The following is a 26,437-nucleotide window of genomic DNA, read 5'->3' as shown; positions in this document are numbered from 1 at the left end:
ATTGCACACGGCTATTCAACAAATATAAACACATAATTATTAATCTATAACATTTTAAATGTTTTCATTATTGATGTTTTCCAAAATATCTCAATGTTTTCTTAAGAAGCAAAACAGTTCTATTATTGGGATACCATAATTTGATGCTACTAGTTAATAAATCTTAGCCATTTGAATTCAGTTTGAGAGTTCAGTCACCTGAATAATTTTAATGTCAGTACTGGGCTCAGTCTCAAGGATCTCTTTCAGTTTTTGACAAGTCAATAGTAGAGGAACAAATGGAAAAGCTTATGCAAGGTGGCTGAGTGAAATAACATAAGACTAGCCTTGTGGTGAGGTTTCTGACAAAATATACTTTACATTTTTTTGTAAAGAAACAATTATTAGTGAATTCTTTTCCTACAATGTTTGAGAAATAAGTCTTATTAAGATATCAGATGATATTCAGATATGGATTGTACTTTTAGAAAGTGTTGGGACTGAATAATGGATTTTTGATCACTTCAGAAAGCTATTCACATTAATGACTGAGTAAAACCAAGGAAATTCCATTGTTTTTTTTAACTCTTGGTATTTATTTCGAAAACTGTGGTAGCTTTTCAGTTTTCTTAGAGCTTGCAAAAGCATCTTTGTGTTCTCTAGAATCATTTAATTGTAGTTAATTGGCTTCTCAGACATTATGTACAAAAAGTTCTATAACTATTTCACAATTAAGATTTTTTTTTTTTCCTGAAGATCAAAACCTCAAAGGACGGCAAATTCAGTGTTCCCTTTAGGTAAGGGAAGCAAGCACTCTACAACGAATATTAGTTCAGAAAAAATAAATTCTAAAAGAAAGCTTTATTCTAAGTGAACTTCTGAGGTGTGGATTGAGGAAAATTTTTATTCACAGACACAAGACTCTTTTTTTTTTTTGGATGAACATTTTGGTGTCTTTATGCTCAGACGTCATCTGAGAAGAAAATGTTCTTCGTCATTAGCCCGGTATTTTTGATTGGTAGCAAAGAATACCTTTCTCAGGCACTTTTTTCAAGTCAACACAACTATTCGCTTGCTGTGTGACTTTTGCTCTTTATATGCATGTGATAAATTCCAGCATGTAAAAGACAGTGGGAGGGAGGTAGGAGTAACTGGCTTTGTTTACAATGCAGTATTTTGTTGCTGGCTTATCTTGATCATGTGATGTTATACAAATGGGAATCTGTGCACATCTACAAGAATAAGTGATGTCTTAATTTGATGTAACTCAAAATCTAATGATATCTGTAGAGATTTCTTCCCATACACGCATTCATGAATGACAATATAAGACTTCTTGATCGTTTTTCATGTTTTTGCTTGATTTTGCTGAACAATTGTTATGGAATTAGTAGTTTAAATCAAAGTTAAACTGACACAGTATGACTTGTTATTTAACTGAAATATTAAATGAAGCTTGATGATAAATTTTTAGTTGTTTTGTAGACTCCAGCAATCTTACTGTTGTCTTCTCCCTGCTTATGCAAGCACAATTAAACCAAACTTGAATGCTGTTTTTTGCTAATTTTTCAAATTAGCAGAAGGCAAATATGAAGGAAAAAAAAAAGATTAAATTTGAAGACACCTAAAGAGAAATGGCAAGATTCACTTTTTTTTCAAATCAAGCTTGTGTTGTGAAAGTTAATCTGATTCAGTTGGGAAAATCATCCCTGAAGGCTTTTCATAAAACTAGAAAAAGTCAAGCAAGGCTAAATAATTGCATAATGCCATGAAGTAATACAGTGTTTGGTAATACTCTAGAAATAGCTAATGCATAAGTGCAGTAAATTATTTGTCATATATTTCAGCCTTGGGTTTACATCTGTAATTTGATGTTTGTTTTTCCTGTGATTCTTAGGTGCTGCAGTAGCTGGAATTTACAGAGTAGCAGGAAAGAATATGGCTCCCTTAGAAGCTCTCGTCTTTGGTGTTGGACAGACAGTACTGACATCAATTATCTCATTTTCAAGGATTCTTGCAACGCTCTGAGGCTTACGTAAAAAGAATTTTAACTAGCCTAAAGAAATCTCTGATCTGAAGAGAAGCTTCCTGGAAGAGGATTCATCAGCTTATGAACTTGAATGCTAGTGCAAGAGAAAGGAAGCGATGTGGAACATGCAGTACAAATCTGGAGGTTCAGTCGAATGAACAGACTGTCCTCTAGTGTCTGAACTCTTGTACTTCTGCGCTGTGCCTTATGTGCCTCAGTCATAGGCAAGATGCGATCCCTGTATGCAAAGCTGAGATAAAGCACCTTGAGTAGCTGCCAGTCAGGCTAATGCTTGGTGATAGGATCATTGCTCTTATCAGTGTTTTAATAAAAATAAAGGCGCACTCCTGAAAGTTGCTGTATGTGCCAAACTTGGAGTTCAGTTCTTTACTGTTGGTTGGGTAAGCTTTTTTGAAATTGTAGGTATAGAAGAAGGCTGTGGATATACACTGTGTTTGACTTCAGGGGGAATAGTAAGATAACTGATTTTATCTTTTTTACTCTTATTCGGCATTAAAAACAACAGTTAGGTCCAATTTCAGTGGTAGACAAATATTCGTGGGATTTAAGAACTACAACTACCAATCCTGATGTAATTAACATGATCGCAGAATGAATTGTCAGTTTACTGAAGATCAGCACATCATTTTTTCATGGTTTTGGTTCTTCAGACATCAGTAGTTTAAGGAGACTGAGAAAGAAGTATAATCTGTTGTGTATGTACATATGAATCTTAAACTAATGCATTCCTTTAAATTATTTCGTCTGAAACATACAGATGGTTACCAGCCCTTCTGAAAGCCTTAGAAAAGCTACTTGCTGCAAGTAAGCTCCCTTTATTTAAGTACTGATAGGACTATTAACCCTACACGTACTCTTTAAAGAACAGACAAATGTAATACAGACTTTGAGAGTATACCTATGGTGAAAATGGAAGGGGTTTAAAACAAAAAACACAAGTCTTCGATTGAACAAAAATGTTAAGTTTGCTTAATAAACCAGTTATCTTACTTTGGAAGTTTGGAAGTGGGGCAGCACTGGTGTATTTACTACCTTGTTTCTGAACATTTTGTATCCTTGGAAAGGTTAAGATACCTGGAACTTTCAAATACGTAGCTTTCAGTAGAGTTTGTGCTTTTCTGGTTTAAAGGGAACAGTAGTGTTGTGCATGTGAGATGTCTTAAGTGTGAATATTTGGAGTGAATAGAAATTTTAATGTTATTTATGAAGTGCAAAATTTAAAGGGCCCAAAGTTCTCTATGAGGAATAAGACATCTTTTACATACTTACTCAACTGAATGCTTTTCAGCAGTTGACTGTTAATACTGATAAGAAGAATAAATTGCCCAAAGGTTTTGCTGTTAAGATGTCAAAAAGACTTTCAGAGTTGTTGAAATCACTGGCATCTGCTGTGCAGCTAAAAGAATAGGGTTAAAATACGACTTACAATCCAGCTTTATTGCTTAGTGCTTCAAAGCAGTATGATGAATTAACCTGCTTGCTGTTATTTTCTTCCACATAAACTGTACTTTTTTTTAAAAAAGCAGCAAGGATGCTAATATTTTTTTCTTTGAAAGTATTTTAGTTGTTTTGAAAATGTACAAAGTTACAGGCTATGAAGGGAACAATGTAAAATGCAAGTTTATAAACCTTCTCAGTGTTATACGTTTAGCTTTGAGTCACTTTAAAATGCTGGGGAATACCTATATTTTCCTTACTTTGATTTCAAAACTTATTTTTCATGGCTTGATTATTTTTCTTTTTTTTTTTACTTTCTGCTGATACTTTTTGGCATAACAATCATAGCACTTTAATAGACAATAAAATTATCGCATCTGTCAAAATGCATTTTAAATTTCTCCCCATTGTCTTATGATATGAGAACTGGTTTCAGGTATTTAAGTCAAAAGGAATAATAAAATAATCAATGATATTTCTCCTAATGTGCCTTGTAACATATATTTTTAGGGGAGAAGATTTTAAACAGTTGCTCTCTCTTCATTTTTGTTCTTTTTTTAGGTATTATGAATCAACTTGGTTATTTGATATAATGGCTCATCCAAAAGACATTAAAGTGTTTGTGTTTGACAACTTGGAAATGCTAGTCTGAATCAAAAACAACCCTCTCCCAAAGCATTGCATTCAGTAATTTTGAATGTCTCATGGCTTTACCTCACCCTGAATCTTGTTCCCAGTCTCCAAATTACCTTGAGCATCTCGATTCTTATTATATGGGGTTTATATGCTATCACTGTTCAAAGGCTTGCTTTGTTTCACTAATTTAAGCTCTTATCTGACCACTGGTAACTTAGGAAATTTATGCAACTAATAAAATTTTATTGATGAACTTCATTCTTCATTTTAGTTGTAGTGCCAATGAATTTTTTGTCATTCTAACCTTCCTCCTTTGACAAGGAGGTATCTTTGCAGATGTTGAATAACCTTCCTCCAAATAATTTTTATTGTATAGATCACTGTAATCGCTTTTAAAGTGCTTAGGTGCTTATTTGTCTCTGCTTTATATGACACTGTCTGGCAGCAATGAATAGGCAGTTAATGTAGTGCCTAGCTGGCGTAACAGACGAAGTTTTTAACTGCTTCTTGTGAGGGATAAATGAGGATGACTAGTTTCTCTATGAAATGTTCCTTGATCATGGCATGAACTTAATGAATAATAACTCCAGTAGAGAAAACAAATGCAAGTGGCCTTATATCTCTGAAACTTGGAGGCTTCATTCCACATCCTTAGGAACAGCATTGTTAAACTTGGTGCTCTATTCAAAGCAGTGTATGTGTATATATGCTATTTATATAAATACATGTATGAATTATGTTTTGGAGGTGTATTCTGTACTTTACAGAAAGTAACAGTTGAAATAACTTACCCAAGAAAAAGAAAATAACTTAGGATAATCTAGGATTTTTTTCATTGTTACTAGGCTACAGAAATATCTTGTGCGTGAATGGCACGGATGGTACTCTGCTTTGCTTTGGACAATAAAGCATTGTGTAGATATCTACCCAAAATCTTTTAGAACTATCTTTAAATAGCTCTGCATGTTTCTGCATTGTATCACTAAGCACATTCTGTGCATTGTTAATTATTAATTTATAGTAGAGAACAGATACATCAACACAACTTCCTCTTTGGAGGAGGCAGGAATACTGAATATACTGTTCAATGTGAAGATGCTTCTGTTGCTTTGTTAGAAGCTGCTATTGTTAAAGATTTATATGTTCCACACAATTCTGACTTACTGATATAACCAAAAATCTTGTTTTCAGAAAATCTTCCAAATAGTTATTCGTTTATTTATGGGTAGTTACAAGTTTATGAAAATAATCTGTACTATGACTAACGGTGTAATTTGAGGTTTGCTCTTCAGTTTCTTAAAGAAAGCAATAATTTAACCAGTTTTGAATAATCAATGTGGACCAAAGACAGTACTCCTGATTATGTTACTTGTAGCTTTCTCTTTTTAAAGTACAATGTTTTTACTATTCTGAAGGAAATAATACTGAAGAAGGAATACCGATGTTTATTTTGGTTACAGTTTTTATCTATTTGAATTGTGTTGGGGGAGAGAGATGTAATGCTCATTGGAGAGGAAGCTAGAGTCAAAGCTCTAATACCTGTAAGAATGGTTTTCATTGTTTTCTGTTTTATGTATTTAATTTACTAAGCAGATGCTAATAATGCCTTTCTTTCATTGTCATATTGAGCCGCATGGTTTTGTACATGGCCATTCGAAAAATAAGAACTACTGTAGGTGGTGGTCATAAATAGGCAAAACATGCAAAAGGTGCTCACTTTGTCTATGTTCCTTCAGTGTTCAATGTCTGTTAGTATGTTAGCAGTTGAAAAGAAATAGCATGTTCCACCAGCTTTCACAAGAGGTCGGAGTCTGATATGTCTGAAAATAACAGCTAACATGAAACATTCTCAGTTCTTCCATAAAGTCAGTATGATAGAAATTTTCATATCAGCTTGCTAGCTACTACTGTGAAGTGTCTTTTATTTGTGTGACTCGTAGCTTGGCAGATGAAATTAATGATGAGGCACTTAAGTAGGTGAAGTAAATCTTGGCTTGTTCTCATAACTCCTTTTTCATAACTGATTGCGTTACGTAGAAGAAATAAACATTCTAAGTATAATTGGCTTATGAAGATATTCTTCATTTCAGATTAAGTAAATCAACTCGACAATCCAGATTTATGAAAATCCATTTTCTTTACTGCTGGTCATGGCTTAGATGTATGTTTTAAAGCTGATCTATCGAATTCTGATGTCTGCACGAGAGTCAGCTGAGTTATTTTTAGATCATGCTTTTAAATCTCCTGACTTAAAAGTTCGTATTGCCAAAATAAACAGTTATAGGTAGAGGACAGGGTGTAAGCTGTTTGTGCCAGCAATATTTGTCAAAAATTGCTGACTTTACTAGCATATATACCATATTATAAGGTATGCTGCCAAGATCAGCAATTGGAAAAATTCAAATTTGAAATTCAAATCAACAATTTGAAAAATCCAGTTTGAAAAATACAACACACGCACACATACAAGGCTAGAACATAACTTTATTTGAATTGTCACCAGAACTTAACATACATATGCATAAATACATATTGGCAGAATACCTTTTGAATGGTTCATTTTTTTAATGTCTAGACTGGGAGCAGCCCAAAATGGAAATGGCTGTTTAAATCCTCAGCTTTTGCTTCAGAAAGATAGTGTTCTTTGTGTACAGATGAATTTAACACAGCTGAAAAAATGTGTTGGATTAAAAGTCAATTTTTGTAGCTTGTAAGTTCAGTGAAAAGTATTGTACTCTGTTACAGCAATGAAGTCTTCGGTTAGGTGACACTTTGTGTACTTAACTGCACATACTTTGATTTTTAAAAAATGGTTATCATAGAAGGTAGACTTTAATCTGAGTACATACTATTTGATACTTGAAAGTAAGAAAGATTGTGTGCTGATAGCAAGCTGTTTCCTCTGACTTGTGCCTGGAGTTATACTTGAAAAGTTTGTGCATTCAGTTTAAATGTAATGACCAAGATGTCTCAAGTCTGCAGTGATGTACAATTTTACTCTGAAGTCTAGTAAATCATGTAGAGAAGCATTTTCTTTCAGGAACACTTTTTTTTCCCATGCTTCTTGTTGTTCATCTAGTAGCTACTGAAGACTTTAAGAAGTTACTTCATGAATACTAGTAAGATTATTAGTGGTTAAAAGGAATGGATAATATGTCCTTTTGTGTTTCTTCTCTTGTGAATTGGAAAGAAAATGTTAAGGCAAAGTGAAGAAAGGAAATGGCTGGTCATTTTCAAAATGACATTTCTTTTAATTTGAAATCTAACTTTTAAGTTTAATTAAGTTACTTAATATCAGCATTGTATAATCTGTTTCCAGATTATCCATCATTATAACGTATACTGTTGAAGCTATCCGAGCTAAAAATCTCAAGTCTTTTAAAATAACTTGATAACTTGGCTGAAGGTTTTTACTCATTTAAAATGTGCTCGATTTATATACAGATAATGCAATTTCAAAGGTCCTTAATATTTTTGTTGTTTTCAGAGGATAGCCAGGTATTTATGTAACTAAACTTTTGACTGTGGCAATATATAGAAATCAAATAATTCTTTAGAAACATTTACAGAATCCACTTAAGATAGCTATCTACAGTTAGAAAAAGGCTGAAGTATTTGACACCTATACTGAGGACTGCAACAGTTGTACTGTAAGTTTTACAAATACAGCCACCGTTATGACCTTCCAAATTTGGCTGAGCGAATGAGGAGTGGTCAGAAATGTGAGTCTGAGGATCTTTAAAAATGAAGAAGGCAAAATTAGTATCCATTTAGACCATGGAAAAAAAATATGCCCTGACATGCACGCACACAGTTTTCATAAAGTTTGACTTAAACAGTAGATCGTGCCCGATGCAGCTTATCTCTCCACAAACTGTTTGTGGATAGAAAGCATTCTGCCAGCTTGCATTTTGGAACTAAATGTTTGTATTTCTACTTGTTGAAGCTACCTGAGCTAAGGATCATGACCTAGTGTTGTGGTTTAACCCGGCCGGCAGCTAAACACCACACAGCTGTTCACTCACCCTCCCCCCCCCCCTTTCTGGGATGGGGGAGAGAAACGGGAAAGTGTGAAGCCTGTGAGTTGAGATAAAGACAGTTAATATTAAGACAAGAAAATAATAATAACAATAATAATGATAATAGTACTACTACTAATAGTGTGTATGAAACAAGTAATGCACGATGCAATTGCTCACCACCCGTTGACCGATGCCCAGCCTATCCCCGAGCAGCCGCCGCCCCCCCCCCCCCCTGGCTAGTCACCCCTATATATTGTTTAGCATGACGTCAGATGGTATGGAATACCCCTTTGGCCAGTTTGGGTCAGCTGTCCTGGGTCTGTCCCCTCCCAGCTCCTGCTGTGCCCATAGTCTGCCCGCTGGCAGGACAGAGCGAGAAGCTGAAAAGTCCTTGCCTTGGTGTAAGCACTGCTCTGCAACAATTAAAACATCAGCATGTTATCAGCGCTCTTCTCATTCTAATCCAATACATAGCACCCTGCCAGCTACTAGGAGGAAAATTAACTCTGTCCTAACTGAAACCAGGACATGTAGGCATTGCTGTCTTTGAGTTTCAGAACAAGAACAGTGAAGGAGAGGAGTGACCTAGTCAAACAGTTGACTTATGCATTGTACAGGACTATGTCTTTGAAAAAGGTGCTCATTTTGAGTTGTGGACGTACTGCATGTTCGTGTAATAGCTCCAATACAAGAAAATAAAATAAGACACTAATGGGTGACACTTAAGCTGTAAATACTGTATTTGATCATTGCTCTTTCATTTTAAAGCAACTTTTTTATTTCCCTATTTGTGTACAGTTCTCTTTATGTACGTAATAAATTTTTTTTGAGAACCTTTGGTAGTTAACTCTCTCATTATATTGGCGGTAATGATCGAAGTACATCCATTTAACTATTTAGCTTTGTTTTCATTATATACTTCCAGATTCTTTGAAAAGCAGCAATAACAGCTAGACTGTTATTTAAAGTAAAACATTTTTTCAGCACTGTTTTCACTTCTATAATTTGGTATGGATGCACAATGGAAAAATCTATTCTAATTCTAAGATTTCAAGAGCCTTTAAGTAGTTTTAATCTTTTCTTTTATGTGTGATAGGAAATGTTTGGTAGTAGCCTTATATATGAAATTTATAAGTCAAACAATTTCTGTTCATTTATTGGATTAAAAATTTCTGTTAAAATATTTTCAGTAACTTTTCATAGTTTATTGCATGTGCTGATAAATAACTCGTAATAGTACAACTACGCATCAACCTTCGTATGAAATGCACTGCCATGGGTGTGGTTTAAGCTGTTTAAAGAATCACCACGAAAAGTATAGCAAAAATGGTTTATTGAAGTAAAATGTTGTAAAAGTGAGGCTTAACGTCCAAATTACCAATATGCAATCTTAATTCCCAGTGGTACAAGTTGTGCACAGTGTCAGTTGCTTACCAAAGATGTGCAGTTGTTAAGGGGCCTCAACCTCGAAGAGTATATGTGAGAGGCATCCCAACTCCAGCGGAAATCACTGATGTGCAGCCTGCTGCTTAGTAAAAAAGCTCACTCAGGCTATCATGTTTATGGAATAAGGTGGCTATCTTATAGTCAGATTACAAACGATGGAGAAGGTAAGCATAAGACTCCTTGTGCATACATCTGTTTTTGCTCCTTGATAAACTAGTCTTGGTTTTATCACTCCTGCTATTCCTGTGTTAATTGCATGATCGATGTTTTGCTTTCCGAGCTCCTGAACATCAAAGCACACCATGTCACCTCTTCCTATGTGGGTGTTTCGAATAACAGGTTGGAATTAAAAAAGTTCATGGCCCAGTCATGGTCTAGGCCGGTTTAGGCCTCAACTTCCTTCAGAGACTGAACCAAACGACCACTAGGCTCGAGGAGCTGGGTACATCCGTCACACCCTGGTAACAAAAGTTTTATACTCTGTGAACCCAATTTAAATGTACCAATGTATACATAAAATAAAGCTAAAATTAATACTTGAGTGATGCATATTCCTCTAGACTGTAATGGTGTGTTCCTGCAAGCATCTTAGTTCTGCTTCATAAATGCTTCATAAATACAAGAAAACCCTCAGTGGGACCTACAAGACTAATGTGGTGTGAGTAAGACTTTAATTTCTCCTCCCCTCCTCCATGGTCTTAATACTTCCAGCCTCTGCATCCGCTAGTTAAATTTTAGCATATGGGTGGAAAAAATGCTGGAGTAAATGAAATGTATGTAAAAGGCTAGTTAGTTTTGCAGACAACACCAAGTTAGGTGCATGTGTTGATCTGCTTGAGGGTAGGAAGGCTCTGTAGGAGGATCTGGATAGGCTGGACCAATGGGCTGAGGCCAACTGTATGAAGTTCAAGAAGGCCAAGTGTCGGGTCCTGCACCTGGGGCACAACAACCCCAAGCAGTGCTACAGGCTGGGAGATGAGTGGCTGGAAAGCTGCCTGGCAGAGAAGGACCTGGGAGTATTGGTTGATAGTCAGCTGAATATGAGCCAACAGTGTGCTCAGGTGGCCAAGAAGGCCAACAGCATCCTGGTTTGTATAAGAAACAGTGTGGCCAGCAGGACTAGGGAAGTGATTGTCCCCCTGTACTCGGCTCTGGTGAGGCCGCACCTCGAGTACTGTGTTCAGTTTTGGGCCCCTCGCTACAAGAGGGACATGGAGGTTCTCGAGCGAGTCCAGAGAAGGGCAGTGAAGCTGGTGAGGGGTCTGGAGAACAAGTCTTACGAGGAGCAGCTGAGGGAGCTGGGATTGTTCAGTCTGGAAAAGAGGAGGCTCAGGGGTGACCCTATTGCTCTCTATAGGTACCTTAAAGGAGGCTGTAGCGAGGTGGGGATTGGTCTATTCTCCCACATGCCTGGTGACAGGATGAGGGGGAATGGGCTGAAGTTGTGCCAGGGGAGGTTCAGGTTGGATATTAGAAAAAACTTCTTTACTGAAAGGGTTGTTAGGCGTTGGAATAGGCTGCCCAGGGAAGTGGTTGAGTCACCATCCCTGGAGGTCTTTAAAAGACATTTAGATGTAGAGCTTAGTGATATGGTTTGGTGGAGGACTTGTTAGTGTTAGGTCAGAGGTTGGACTGGGTGATCTTGGAGGTCTCTTCCAACCTAGATGATTCTGTGAATGGAATCTGAGCACTGGCTTCTGTGACTATAATAAAGATTTGTTTATGCAAGTGGATATGCATAATTTAGAAGTGGTGACAAAAAAAAAAAAAAGAAAAGCAGATTGATTTTTCTGTAGTTCATCAGATTGTCAGCTAGCAATTTCAGTATATTTTTTCCTAAATAGTATTAGTCAACATCATGCAAGTGTTTTTGCCTAGTTTATTTTGTTGACCTGATGAAGCATAAAGATGCTGTTTGTTCCTGTTTCTGTCACACGCGTTTTGTTTTTAAGGAAGCTTAATTCACTATGAGTGTATTAATTACTACTTCTTGGAGATGCCATTTTGACGAATTATAATGTGAATTTTTTTAATGCCTGTCTTAAATAAGGTAGTTTTATTTGCTTTATTTTAAGTCAATCAGAGAATGTTTGCTGGTGAATCTTTTTTTTTTTTTCCATGCAGACTGAAATTACTGCTTTTACAGACTGCATTACAACAGCTGATTTCTTGTGAGGAGCTTAAGGAGCTAAGGAGACTATTAAAAGGTTGCTACAGTTTAAGGTAGTGTTTCTGTTTGTTGTTGTTTTTATTATTTGTAAGTTAATGTTGCTTTCAAGACAAGCCTTTCTTGCAGAGGGTGGAGGCACAAGAATGAAGATTGGTCTGGAGGAGAAGCGTCAAAATACCTGAGTCTTCTGATTATAAACTCGAGGGCCTTATATATAGTATGACACAATATTGTGCAAAAGCGTAAACTTTCATGGTAACTGCTAGAAGAAAGTAGCTACTTAAATTTTGTAACCTGTGTGGACCTTTGCAGAGCAGTTGGGCACCTTTTGGGTTCTGCTTCTGACCACAGGGATGGCTCACAGCCGCAGTGTTTCCTGCCTGCCTGCCCCATACCGCTGTGGGACACCTGTGGGGAAAAACTGAGCCATGTCCATGTCAGGAATGGGGAGAACCGAGAGTGCCAGAGCTGCTCCAAGGCAAGACACCCCTGCTCCCAAACTGGGGCCCTCTCTCTGTGAAGAATGATACACAGGTGCAATTTCCCATGTGCCAAAGTAGCTCATTTAGAACCAGTTAGGTAGGACACAATTTGCTTTCTGAAAATCACAGAATCATCTAGGTTGGAAGAGACTTCCAAGATCACCTAGTCCAACCTCTGACCTAACACTAACAAGTCCTCCGCTAAATCATATCACTAAATGCTACATGTAAACGTCTTTTAAAGACCTCCAGGGATGGTGACTCAACCACTTCCCTGGGCAGCCTATTCCAACGCCTAACAACCCTTTCAGTAAAGAAGTTCTTCCTAATATCCAACCTGAACCTCCCCTGGCACAACTTGAGCCCATTCCCCCTTGTCCTGTCACCAGGCATGTGGGAGAATAGACCAACCCCCACCTCGCTACAGCCTCCTTTAAGGTACCTCTAGAGTGCTATAAGGTCACCCCTGAGCCTCCTCTTTTCCAGACTGAACAATCCCAGCTCCCTCAGCTGCTCCTCGTAAGACTTGTTCTCCAGACCCCTCACCAGCTTCATTGCCCTTCTCTGGACTCGCTCGAGCACCTCGATGTCCTTCTTGTAGCGAGGGGTCCAATTAAATGGGTGTATTTTTAAGAGGTATGTTCTCCTGAAGAACAGGCTTTCTTGCTTTACAGGATGTTTTGTTTTGGGGGAGCGGTGTTAACCCATTACTCTTTGCTCTGCTTCACAAAAAAAAGGTTTTGGAATCAAATTCACTTTTTGACACATGAGAAATAGTTTCACTTTTTCAATACCAAAACTAATTAGCCTTCCAAGGTGGATGTTACCAGAGTAGGACTGTGCATTAATGCTTTGTATAAGATATTATATATGTAGATGTAAATATAATACAGAATTTTGAATGTTTGTGTGTATATATATATTTGTCCATGTTTACTTGAATTCTTATAGTGACTATAAATGCTTTGTGTAAATTGTATTTTTTTACCCTTTTCTTTAAGAATAATACCTGTTACTTCTTTTTGTAAGTGTTCCTAGTAAGTTTAGGGAAAAGAAGTATAGTGAGAGTAGAGCCTATGTTCAACTGTAAAATAGAATACGTTTAAAATATTTAGAGGATTTTTTGAAAATATGTTCCTTTTGTCCAAATTAATTATGGCATGTATCAGCCCAACTGTGTTGACACGCTATAGGACAACACTGATTACTAATATTCCACTTGTGATAAACATTGGCAGTAGCATTTTTTTATAAATTGTTAAAAGCTAAATGAAACTATTGTAGAATACAGCTTAAAATCTTGTCAGTAGAAGGGGAGCCAGAGTAATCACTTCTCTGTGAATACAGCTTCCTATTTAACAAGTAGTGTATTTCAACACAAGCATTCCAAAAATAAAGCTATCCCTTTGCACAGTGCCTAAATATCAGGTGAAAAATCCCTGGTCCTGTTTAAAAAAAAAAATAAAAAGACGTGAAGAAATGAATGCCTCTGCCTGTACTATTTGTTCTTTCTTCAGTGCTTCTGCAGCTGAAGGTAACACATGTTTCAAAAGCTTACTGTGTGTAGTCCCTGCTTTTAGTCAGTTCCTAGTACCCTTCAACATCATAGGAATGAAATCTTTTTGTCCACGTACTTCTCAGCATAAACCATTGCCTAGTTTATGAAGAACCATTGCCTGGGAGAGGTGTGTAGCCCTGTTCCTGGGGCTGGATAGCCTCAAGCTTTACTCACAGACTGTTTCCCTGATGTACAGTAAGCTTGCACTCTAAGTGTAAGACAACTGAAAACAGTTACATGGAGATGAGATGGATGGGAAGTACAAGGTACAGATAGCGTTGGTTGGCATGCCAAAATTATAGGGTAAATATTTTTTTAAACCATGATTAATCCTGTTATCACAAAGCTAAGTAACTTGAGTGATTAGGGATAAAGCAGAATGGTGTTTGAGAATGTCTGCTGGACAGTGACATGACAGACCTGCTGAATGTGGGTGAAAAACCTTTGTAATGTGTGAAAAGGAAGGAGCAAGGACTAGGGGAATAAAAGGTAGTGCAATAAGAAAAGAGGATAGATGGCAAAAGCTTAATCAGAAGGGCAGGTTTTCTAATTGTTTTTCCTTTCTGCAAGGTAAGTTTATCATTCTACCCATAGAAGTGTAGATATCTTTCAAATTCAAAGAAATTAAAATTCAAGGAAAGATATTTTTACCTTGTTTTTAAAGCAGAGAGAATAAACAACATATTAAGTACCTCGCTGCACCGGATCATCTGCTCTGAATCTTTTGCTACTCCTAAAGGAAGACATAGTCCTTAAATTAGAGGGTTATTACTGTAAAAGGATTGGATGGCTTGTTTCTCCAAGTCAGAAACTTATTCAAGTACACCTTTTGCAAAGTAAAAGTTCTGTCACTAGATGGTGATCTTGGTCTGTGCATGCTTTCTCCCTACATTCTTTCCCATTTTACTCCCATACTGCACTTCCGGATAATGACCAAAACAATAATCCTCATCATCTGGGTCTATTTTAATGCTGTTTCTAAATATTATGTTTACAAAGGCAAGAAGTCTGTTTCTCTTCACCATTACGCTTCGAGTGCTAAATGTCTGCATCTTTTTCCTCTCAATATATATCTATCTTTACCATGTTCAGTACTCAAAGCATTATTTAATATTTATGCTTGGTACTGTGCTTAAGATTTAGCACTGTATTGTATAACGTGAATGCTTTCAAAATAAAAGCTACAGGAGCAGATATGAAAATGCAGACTGGAGCACTTATGTGAGTATTAAATCACTTCTTATATGACTAGCAGAAGAAATGGATTTTTTTTATAAAGGAATGTAGTAGTAGTGGGTTGGTTTTGGAATCCAGGGCAAAAATCCTTTTGCCTGGTATAAAAGTGAGAGGAGGCAACAAACAGGAGCAAAAATGAATCACTCCTTGAGACTTCACTTCTGTTCAACTTATGAAAGCATGTGCCTTTTTTGGTCCACCTTCTTTCTTTCCATGTGATGCAGCTCTAACTCTGCCTTTATAGACACATCCACTGATAAGCTGGGACTTTTTCAGTAACTCACTAACGCGATGGGTTTTATCTTCTGTGTTCACTAATGCAAGTCAGAACTAAGAATCACACAGGTTGTTGTGCCCTAAGTGCAGGACCCGGCACTTGGCCTTGCTGAACTTCATACAGTTGTCCTCAGCCCATCGGTCCAGCCTATCCAGATCCTCCTGCAGAGCGTTCCTACCCTTGAGCAGATCTACACGTGCACCTAACTTGGTGTTGTCTGCAAACTGACTGAGGGTGCACTCGATCCCCTCATCCAGATCATCGATAAAGATACTGAAGAGAACTGGCCCTAGTACTGAGCCCTGGGGGACTCCACTAGAGACCGGCCTCCAACTGGATTTAACTCCATTCACCACGACTCTTTGGGCCTGGCTATCCAGCCAGTTTTTAACCCAACGAACCATATGCCAGTCCAAGCCATGAGCAGCCAGTTTCTTGAGGAGAATGCTGTGGGAAATGGTGTCAAAAGCCTTACTGAAGTCAAGGTAGACCAGATCCACAGCCTTTCCCTCATCCACTAAGCATGTCACTTTGTCATAGAAGGAGATCAGGTTCGTCAAGCAGGACCTGCCTTTCATAAACCCATGCTGACTGGGCCTGATCGCCTGGTTGCCCTACAAGTGCCGAGTGATGACACCCAAGATAATCTGCTCAGCCTTGCATAGCCCACTTTTAGACTCACTTCCATCAGCACAATGCAATTCCATTAAAACTTGCTATTATTTCATTGCGTGGATTGGCCACCTGTGAAGTCCCCTGTGGCATTCGATTTGGTCAGATGCCTCTGCTTCTAAATATGAAATGTGTTTCTGAAGTGGAGATTTTGGAGGTATTAGAATGTGAACAAGTTTCAAATTGTCATTCTGTCTTATGGATATACTACTGGCCGGTACTCTGCAAATTTTTCAAGTTACCACTGTAACCCTTTCCTCCTCTTGTTGAACGTTTGTCAAAATGTTATTTGAAGATGCACAAAAAAGACAAATTTCACCATTCCTGAGTCTTCTGTAGCCAGATTGACATCTTTGGCTGATGCGTTTACCAGAGTAACTGATGTACCAAATGTTTTCCTCTCCCTAGCTATCGCATGTGGAAATAGAATAAACCTAATCACCTGTCAGTTAGCTGTTACATCCTATAATGGTACAGAACCCCCCTCTTCAATGTTATGCTGTTTCTCAGTCACTGTGTAGATATCAGCAGTGATTATTTTATGTAATGTTAAATTGCCCATTTGGTGACAAAAAAAAAAATAATAATAAAAAAACTAGAAGTAACCATGGGTTTTTGCATACGTGTGTTTTTCATGTGTTATAAACTTGTATAGCTCATTCCTTCATTCTTCCCCCAGAAGTTCAAGAGTTCTGTCTCAAATAGAACACACTTGAGAAAGAAATACTTTAGTACCAAGACCTGCATTTTAATCTTTGCAAAGGACTAACCTTGTGTTTGTCAGGGTAGTTTCTTTGCTCACGGAGAAGATCCAGATCAACTAATGTCCTGACTGACTGACCTGCCTTATGAAGATCAGCCTTGTAAGCAACTAGATCAGCCAAAATAACATTGGAGTCAACGGTGACAGAAACCTATCAATTCCCCCTGGAATGTTTGCAGGACCTATTTTGCAGGTTGGCTGTTTCACAGGACGTTATCTCCCCCAGGGAAGCTTCCAAACTGTCCTGCAGTGAACTTCAACTACATCAGTAATTACAGTGGAAAAGGAAAATGCCTGAAATTCATAGTACAAGCATTTATAAAATATACTTTCACTTATGTGCCTAAACAGGCACATAAACAATAACTATGATTATGCACAGGGTTGAGCTGCTCGTTTTCATATTTAAGACTTGACTTCAAACCTGACTCTACCTCCTCTCCTCTTAGAAATACGCGTTTTGAACCATTCCGTTCATAGCATGCCTTGGATTTGATAAATTTTACTACTTTGTATTTTCCAGACTGGGTGATCACTTTGGGAGGTTAGTTTCAGACGAACATGCCGACTTGAGCATGCAGTGTTGCAGAACATTAGGGAAATCCAACATTATTTTGGAGCAGAAGGATGGACTGTAGGTGACATAATGATGAAGGAGCTTTTTATCAAACACTGAGACTGGAATTCCAGTTGTCTTTGAAATTTTCTGTCACTATCACAATAAAAATAGTATCTTTTACAATTTTTTTTTATGTCTGACAATTTATATTTTGGTTGAGAAGTGTTCTATGATACAGTATTAACAAACGCAGCCAATGAGTTTGCTTATGCCATTTTTATTGATTTTGTGAAAATGTGTTATTCTGTAATGAAATGGAGGAAAGGAAGAACTTCAGTCTTTGGAGGTCACTAGCAATTCAATATGAACTCCATTTTTGGATCAGTAAGATAGCTTAACTTTGTCAGCACCTGAGTACAGATTTCAAGTAGGTTAATATTAAAAGACTTCCAGATTTCTGATTTTATTTTTTTTTCTAACCAGGTTAAACTTAACTTTTCAGTCTTTGGAGTGCCTCTGATAACTGAAGTCATCCAACTAATTATTTGAGTAGGGAAAAATCTGTTACATCTCAACTGTAAACATATTCAAGATACCCTGTGGAAAATTCCAGTTGAAAAAATAAATGTTGAGCCCCTGTTGTAATTTTTTATTGCTAATAACAGTAATCTGCTCTTTACCATAAGTCTGAGGGGTGACTTTTCTAGTAAGATTGTAGTGCAATAATTGAATGTGTTTGTCTTTGAGGGGCCTCTGAGCACATACAATGTAGTGTTTTGATCATGTGTCTGAAAGGTACTTCAAATAAACTGTAAGGGTGAGATTTATTACTCCAATAATTAAACAAAAAGGGTAAAGCAAACATTTATTAAATTGCATGATAGGCTGTTGTTTCTACTGTCAAAACACTAACTTAGTCAATGAATCTCCCAACACTTCTGTGTTCAAACCTTTCCAATTTTGAACTTGAAACTTGTGGAGCTGTGAATTTCAAAGAAATAACTCTCATTCAAACAACAACAACAAACCTTTAATCTGATTGTAAAACAAGTCCTTACCTAAGGTCAGACTGAATTCTGAAAGTGCAAGAGGAATGAGTACTGATAGACACCTTCCTTCTGAGACCAAACAGTCCAGTGTGATCCCTCTGAAAACCCAGTACTGATCAGCATTGTGATCTGGATGAAAATATGCAAGTACAGCTGATTAAGAGATTGTTGCCCCCAACTTTGGAAGTCCACATGAGAGAAGGAAATGGTCTCTGCTAGTGAAGTCTCAGAGTTAGTGAAACTGTGAGTCCCATCCAACTATGAACACGTGTATTTGAGTCTTCAAAGAGTATCTTTGCTGTTTGGTAAAGTGGCTATTAGAAACTTTAACCTAAAAGTCTGCAAGATGCAGCCTAGTGTTAGGCTTCTTCAGGCTTCAGTTCTGCAGATCTTCCTCAAAGTGTTTGACATTGGTCTCCCTTCGCTGATAAAGATACAACCTACTGATTTCACTCTACACCTAAATTAAGTATTTAGGACTGAATATGTAATAGCCCCATGGAGAAAAAAAAAAAAAAAAAGAGCAGAAGCAAATGGTGCTGCTCCTTTGTGAAACTGTGAAACTATCAGTGATTGTAACACTATTTGCCCTATTACTTCCTCTGAATAATAGATGGGTTATAACCAAGTTATATCATCTGATCTTTTCAGCTACTCTTCTGTAATTGTCAGGAAATTTCTCTTTCCAGGGTCAGTTTCACAAACGTGCAATTTAATAGGGGCACGGTCGGATTGCTTGGCTTGTACTGTTACATGAAAGTGATGGCTGAGAGCTTATGTATGTCTCAAGACCGTAAGAGCATGCATCGTTTGGGGGATGGGGTTGGAAGGTCATAGCATTTGCATCTAGAACATTGTGTAAAAGAGCCCTGCTAAAAGTGAACTGGATGTTGGTTTTGTTCCTTTCCATGGCGGTAAATACTCTGTGAAATCTCCGCATTGCTTGCATAGTCTCTGCTCTTTTATAAACAGCACAGGGCCCTGGCCCTAAAAGGCTGATCTAAGCTTTAGGTGTGAACAGCTTTATGAGTAGCTTGCTTCTCAATACTTTCAGTTCACTAATAGGTGTCACTCTATTGCCTTGTCATTCACAGGTTGTTGTGGTTATTGCAGCAGCACTCTGCAGAAAGGCTGTAATTTACCTGTGCTGGTCTCTATTCCCATGTGGTTCCGCTGTCATTCTGTAACTCGCTTGTTACAGTGAGTATGATATTAAGTAAAAATATGGAATGTATTTCTTTCATTACTGTAGTCAGCTGAGGTATACGCGTACAAAATAACTGATCTAGGCATGCACTGTCTCATATGCATACTTACTAAGGTAATACAAGCTGGAGCGAAGGCATAATTCCTCATCAGTACTGGTCTCACAACACACAATTCTATTTAATTGCTCTTAACAGGCTTTTATGGGTTTCTAAATCTCCGCTATCTACCAGGTCATATTCATGTTGTATGTTTGTTGGCACCTCTGTTGAATATTAGTCTCTCTTTCAGTGAAGATAACTTTCTTCCAAATTGCTTTTAATTCCTGCTGAAGGTTTCTCTCTGGCTTTCCATTTTAGAATTACGGTGATTCTTTTATTTATATGGTGATTCTTTGATTTATATTCTGACATGAAATTACAGCTGCTTTTGCATGTCTTGGCACTGCTCCCCACAGTTCCAATGGAGCTTTCCTCAAAATATCCAGAATGACTTGTCTTTAATAGCCTGGGACAGTTGGTATTACAAATGTGATGCTATGCATAAACACTGACAAATATTCCTTTGTGCCAGGATTTGCTTTTGGCTGCATCATGTTGGCTGGATTCTTTAAGTGGTCTATGGAAAGTGAACTTTTCCTGTATGTAGTTTGAGACAAAAGCTAAGTAGCTTAAAAACAACTTTTAAAAATTTATAAGAATTGTGAATTCAAGGAAAAAATACTAATATACTAGGGAAAAACAGAATTGTTAGCTCTGGAGCTCTGGACAGCAGTACTGTGTACTTGCTGTCTGGTATCCTAATCCATGTTCTAAAGACATGCTGTAGCTGTCTGACTGAAAGTCTCTGGCTCCTTTCAGCTGTAAACAACAACAAAAAAGTGATAACTGATTTACGCCATGCAAGAGGACACAGAGAAGATGGTTAATGGCTTTTAGGAGTGGGGAGAATCATGCAGGCATAAAATGGTTTAAAAAATAAAAATAAAAATCTCTTTGCCTTTCCCAGATTACCAAGAAACAATCTGCTAAGGAACAGCAGGGAGATTCAAGATGAAGATATGTGAGATTTTTGCAAGGGTGTCTGCTTTACAGTATTTTGTTGTTCATTTGCTTTCCTGCCATGAGAAAACTGTGTTGGAGTGGAGAAAGGAGAAAAGATGTATTAATGTAGTTTCATTTTTTAATCTGAGAACTGGGGTTATTCTTTAGCTAGATGAGCATTACCACAGCTTTGATTAGAGAATATTCAGTGTCTTAAATATACTTTTGACCAACTGCATGTTGTAAGATTTCTAGGATATTTTTCTAAGCCAAAAGACATTAAAAACAAAAAATGGAAGAAAAACAAAGAAGACAGTCAACAGAATTTTGAAACTTTGTAATAAATCCAGGATATATCTTGAAATATATTGATGATTTCTTCCTTTGCAGATGACTGTTCACATTGCAAATGTCACTGTAACAAGCTATTGCCATGTTCTAAAAGATGACAGGGATTGAATGGGTTTAGGAGTACAGCAGTTTTCTTCCTGTAAGTGTTCATCATTTCACCAGGGTAGTGGTATCAGAGGGGGTCTGAAGTGGTAGGAAAGGAAAACATGAAGTCCTACTGCTGTTCTCTGTGATGTGTGATTTATGGGTAGAGTGAATATTCTGTGTCTTGGTACTGTATGAATAATAATGTTAAGTCTTTCAGGAGAATTACTGTTATTTTAACCATCCTCTTATTTTCATCAAAAAACATTGGATAGCTGTTTCATGCCACTTATTTTTGTAAGTAACCACTCCATGTTTTGCTGAAGCAGCTGTAAAAGCAAGGAGCTTTTACAAGGAGCTTTAAAGCTGTAAAAGCATTAGTAAATGCTTTTCACCCATAATTCTTTGTTGCTGTACATTTCATGGGTGTGTTGATCCAATGTCAAAATGAAGGGGTCAATTTTGTTTTTAAATCATTCCTCTTGTGATAACACAATCAAATTGCATATAGACGGGTCCAATCTCAAGTACTTCAAAAAGCAGAGGGGCTTTCAAGATAAGATGTATAATGCTTGGCTTCCTATAGATGTTTTCCACAATACGGAATAATGGTGAAAAAGAAATTCTGAAGTAAGAGGGCCCACATACACAGTTCTCTCTACTGTTTATGACTGTACATACTCTCTACTATGACTGCAGTATGGTGGTATATTGCACATTCACAGTCCTATACCCCTTTGCATCATGAAGCAGCACCTTCTCTTCCTCCAAAAGTGGCTTCAGCCATCAACAGTAATGTGCTATGCTGATATTTGGAGAACAAACTTTAGTGCAGCCTTTAGGATATGTTTTCTTATGGGCAAATGGGCAACTAGTGAGAGGAAATTCTGTGGAAAAAGTTGCTGAGTGATGTAAGACTGTGAAAAGAAGTAAATGAATGGTTGGTTATTTAAGGGGAGAGAAAGATGTTACAGGTCATTTCTGGGAGTGAGAAGCAAGGTCTTTTAGCTAATTAGCTGGAAAAAAAAAGGAAAGTTTTAATTTCCTGAACAATTAGAATGAATACAAATGTCTTCTGCTTTCTTTGGAAAACATTTTGGAAAACATCCTAAACACATCATGTTACAAGAAGTATTAAGGATCAGCAACAACAGAAATGGGAAGTCTAATAATTAGCTAATTAAACCTAGACAATAGATCCAACCCTCATAAATAAATTCACTGTCTCTGGCTGGCACTGAATAAATCAAACCTTTTGCAAAACATGTTTTGAATGAAGACTAATTCGATTCCATATAATGGCTTCTTATTTTCTTATATAATACTAAAACAAAGCAGCAAGACATTGATCTTGTAAGTTGAAAAGGAAAGCGTGAAATTGTGACACTGAAATTTTTCCAGAGAGCTGATGATTCTTGGGGGGAACAGGGGGGTACAAACAATCACTGCTTTGTTATTCAGCTTTACTTTGCAGTTTGTTTTTACAGAAGCGGTAGGTTACCCCTAGGCGAACTAGATGCCTAGTCAGATTGTTTCACAAAACGTAGAAATGGAGAAAATCTTTAGCTATGTGTTGGGGCTACATGGGAGGGAAGCATCGCTTCTGATTGAATGGCTCACTTCCCTTTCATTCTCAAGTTCTTCCCTTTTCATTCCATAGCACGCCTGTGGCAACATCCTTAGTTACTTGCCTGGAGGTTAATCACAGGTCTAAGTGTGTTTAGCTCTCTGTACTTGCAGGACTTCCAGCGCTATTGCTGCAAGTGGAATGAATGTAGGTGCACGCAGCTTTCTGTGCCATAATGGTGCTACTGGCCCTGCTTGGTCATTTTGCTTCTCTTAAATTAATTGTGTTAGGATAGACTTTGCCAGAGTGAGTTCCTGGGGTAGATTTTGTTTTTCACCTTTAAGCAGTAATGTAACTGGCATGCATCTAGGAAGGGCAGTGGCTGGGGAGGTTAGGAAGGAAAGAATCATCAAGGAAATAATTGTGTAGGAGTTGTTTGACTGTGAGGAAGTTGAAACCAAGAGTCAAGCCTATAATAGGTTTGTGATGAATACATACATTCAGCTATAAGTGGCGCCTGCAGAGAATACTAATGGGTTTTTTTGTTTGTTTGTTTGCAGGCTTTGTATCACTGTTCTAATGTGCTATTCTTGTTTTTCCCAAATGTATTAATCTCTGCTAGTGTGCCTGAACTGGAAAATTAAGTCTGAGCAACTCTGAATGCTTGGGAAAACTCAGGATGCAAATCCAAACCAAAGAATTCATATTCTTCTCCAGTGTGTGTGGGAGAATTTTCTATGGATTTGATTGGAAAAGCAGCTGACTGCCCAGGAGATTTGGAGTTGGCATGGGACAGAGGGAAGGTGACCAGGGCTTCTGGATAATACCTTATCCTTGCACAGCTCAGGTACTCACAAGGACTGTGTTCTCTAGTAGTAGGGAAAAAAAGAAAGGGGACGCAAAATGTCTCAAGTTCCCAAACCATCTAGTACTCTTACCTGTCAATGGGATGGACAGCTTTGTCAGTGAGCATGCCTCTGTGAACAGACATATGGGAGGAAGGGAAAGAATTAGTCCATGGGAGTGAGTGGGAGACATTACAACTAATGTTTATTTCTATGGCTCTGCCTTTCTTCAGACTCACAGACTGGGGACAGATAAAATGAAGAAAGCTCTGTTAGTATACGGATTACTGGTGAAACAAAGGGCAGATTGTTTTATATGCTCTTCTGAAAACAAAGTAAAAATAATGGCAACCTTTGGGTGTTTCTTCAGGAGACAGTTATGCAGGCAAATTGTGCTTGCTAAGTAGCTTTTTAACACTTTATCTGATCAGGTTGACACTTGGCATATTCTTAATTAGAAGCTGCTGGAGTGCTTGAAGATAATTTTCAATCCTTGCAAAATGACAATGACTGTTAACAAGTTAATTTAATTTTTAAAATATGATGGTCTAAACAGTGTCCTGTGAGGTCTTCGAGAGATCTGTCATGCAGTTGGAGTTGGAAATAAAGCCCTGCATAAACAGCAGTACAATACCCACAAATGGCATAGCCAGACAAAAAGATGCATTAAGAAACAGTGCCAGAAATGGAAACTATTGCATAGGAGACTCCCACCTGTATTTAAGCTTTGATTTTGTGGTCCGGTGGTGTTACGCCCTTACATAGCAGCTTCTTTTACAGAAGCTTTTTTGTAGCTTTTTTGTTTTTCATGTAGATGTGTTTCACACTCAATGTATGAATTCTGGATGCCTTTGAGAAGCAAGAAGGCAGTGTTTACCTTAGTTTTGCTTAATGGCTGTCCTAGTTCTCGGGGTTGCATGTGAGAGAGACAGCCTTGATCCAGATGGCTCAGCTGTTGTCTTGGTGGTTTTCCAGTCACTTTCTTTTTTGGTACTGTTGTGGTTTAGCCCGGCTGGCGGCCAAACACCACACAGCCGTTCGCTCACCCTCCCCCCTCCCTCTCCGGGATGGGGGAGAGAAACGGGAAAGTGAAGTCTGTGAGTTGAGATAAAGACAGTTTATTAAGACAGGGAAAAGAATAACAACAACAACAATAATAATAATAATAATAATAGTATTAATAGTAATAATGTGTACGAAATAAGTGATGCACAATGCAATTGCTCACCACCCGTTGACCGATGCCCAGCCTATCCCCGAGCAGCCAGCCCCCCCTCCACCCCGGCTAGCCACCCCTATATATTGTTCAGCATGACGTCAGATGGTATGGAATACCCCTTTGGCCAGTTTGGGTCAGCTGTCCTGGGTCTGTCCCCTCCCAGCTCCTGCTGCATCCCTAGCCTGCTCGCTAGCAGGACAGAGCGAGAAGCTGAAAAGTCCTTGGCTTGGTGTAAGCACTGCTCTGCAACAATTAAAACATCAGCATGTTATCAGCGCTCTTCTCATTCTAATCCAAAACATAGCACCCTGCCAGCTACTAGGAGGAAAATTAACTCTGTCCTACCTGAAACCAGGACAGGTACACAGCTTTTCTATCTGGAATGGAATAATTCTGATGCTTTTTTTCCACATAGTTTTTTCTGTTCTTGATGGTTTTTGTTGTTTTTTTTTGTTTGTTTGTTTTAATTCAGTGGTGATTAACTATTGCAATTCACCTAATCATCTCTGGCTTCAAGTATTGGCAGGAAAGCCTTCCACCCACTGTGGAAGTGGTGCGTTGTGAGGTGTGCTGTGACACTGCTATGGAAAAGTCTTTGATATCAAAGAATTTTTACAAAGCAACACAACGAAGATCTGTTATTTACATTGCTACTGGCAGGAATATCTGGAACAAAGAAACAAATGAGCCCTTGAGTGCTTCAGATCTGAAAAATAAGCTTGAGGTTTGCTGCTTCCAGCACTGATTGAAAACAAGGTGAGGTAGTAAGATTGATCTGATTCACAGAAGTGCAATGTAATTACTTTATGAATTCTGGAATGGTCTTGATCTTTCCTTCCTCAGTTCCCAGAAGGACACTGTGGCCTGTGCTTCTGTTAAATCTCATGCTGCAGCCCATATTTCATACATGAATGCTAGAATTTTGTCTACCACCCTAGCAAAGGTGTTTTGTTTTTGTCTCCCGTTCCTTCCCCCTCCTCTCCTGCAGTCTATGGTACCTGGCCAGTGCACCAGAATAAATAATTAACAACAAATAAATACTTGCTGCAGCCATTTCATGATCTATTTGTTTGCACAGACTAGTCACTGAACAATGGCAAATAATAAAAAAAATGAGTAAGTATCTTGGGCTCTTTTCTACTCAATTTATGAGCAACAGTGAAGGGACTACTTATCTACAAAAGGCAGTACAATGCCTAAATGAAAAGGGTAAGAAACCCAATTTGAAGAGATGGGTTTAATCTTCCCAGCTGGTGGTTAACACTACATCCAGACAAGTAGTTATTTGTAATATACAGCGAAATAACTTGTTTGGCACCTCCTTATTTTGACATTTACATTATTTTCAATACACTGTGAAAGCATGAGTGTTTTCTGCATATTTTGTTTTTAACCAGTTAAAGAATCTTACAGCTACTTTCTGATATCATTTACTTTAGGGTTAGGTTAGTCCCTCTCAAAATCCCTAACTTGCCTGTTTTGTTTTTAGAAAATGGACAGAAGTAACAAAACTTGCAAAAATCTTTCATTTTCCTTGAGAGCACAGATGTCTAAGGGAGCACTGCTTTGCAGGGACTCTTGCAGCTTTTGTTTTGAGTCCTCAGGAATGTGACACATTGTTGTCGCAGTTGCCTAGGAATGCTTTAGTTGCAGGTTTATCATATACTTCAGGCTCATGAACTATTTCCCTGGGGACCACACTGCATTCTTGATTTGCATAGTGTCTCATTGCTAGCCAGCACCATTCAATTCCTGTCCTTTTGGCATCCTGTCTTAGAGACTGACC

At 37.9% G+C, this 26,437-nt stretch overlaps 1 protein-coding gene across 12 annotated transcripts in view; it reads left to right on the top strand.

The window, feature by feature from the left end:
• Window positions 1-26,437, top strand: part of LOC121064792 (transmembrane protein 170B) — a 79,479-nt gene that overhangs the window by 9,671 nt on the left and 43,371 nt on the right. For 2 of the 12 annotated variants that reach the window (XM_040546877.1, XM_040546878.1), the window contains one exon: window positions 1,877-2,364. The exons of 9 other annotated variants lie outside the window; for them this stretch is intronic. In XM_040546877.1, the coding sequence (XP_040402811.1) occupies window positions 1,877-2,018 (142 nt within the window). In that variant the 3' untranslated portion in view covers window positions 2,019-2,364. Of the gene's footprint in view, window positions 1-1,876; window positions 2,365-19,430; window positions 19,537-26,437 lie in introns of those variants that run through there. One more of the 12 variants, XR_005816684.1, reaches the window with a different exon arrangement.

This window comes from Cygnus olor, chromosome 2, assembly GCF_009769625.2.
Source record: "Cygnus olor isolate bCygOlo1 chromosome 2, bCygOlo1.pri.v2, whole genome shotgun sequence".
Lineage (NCBI taxonomy): Eukaryota > Metazoa > Chordata > Aves > Anseriformes > Anatidae > Cygnus > Cygnus olor.
This window is presented reverse-complemented; position numbering and strand designations above follow the sequence as displayed.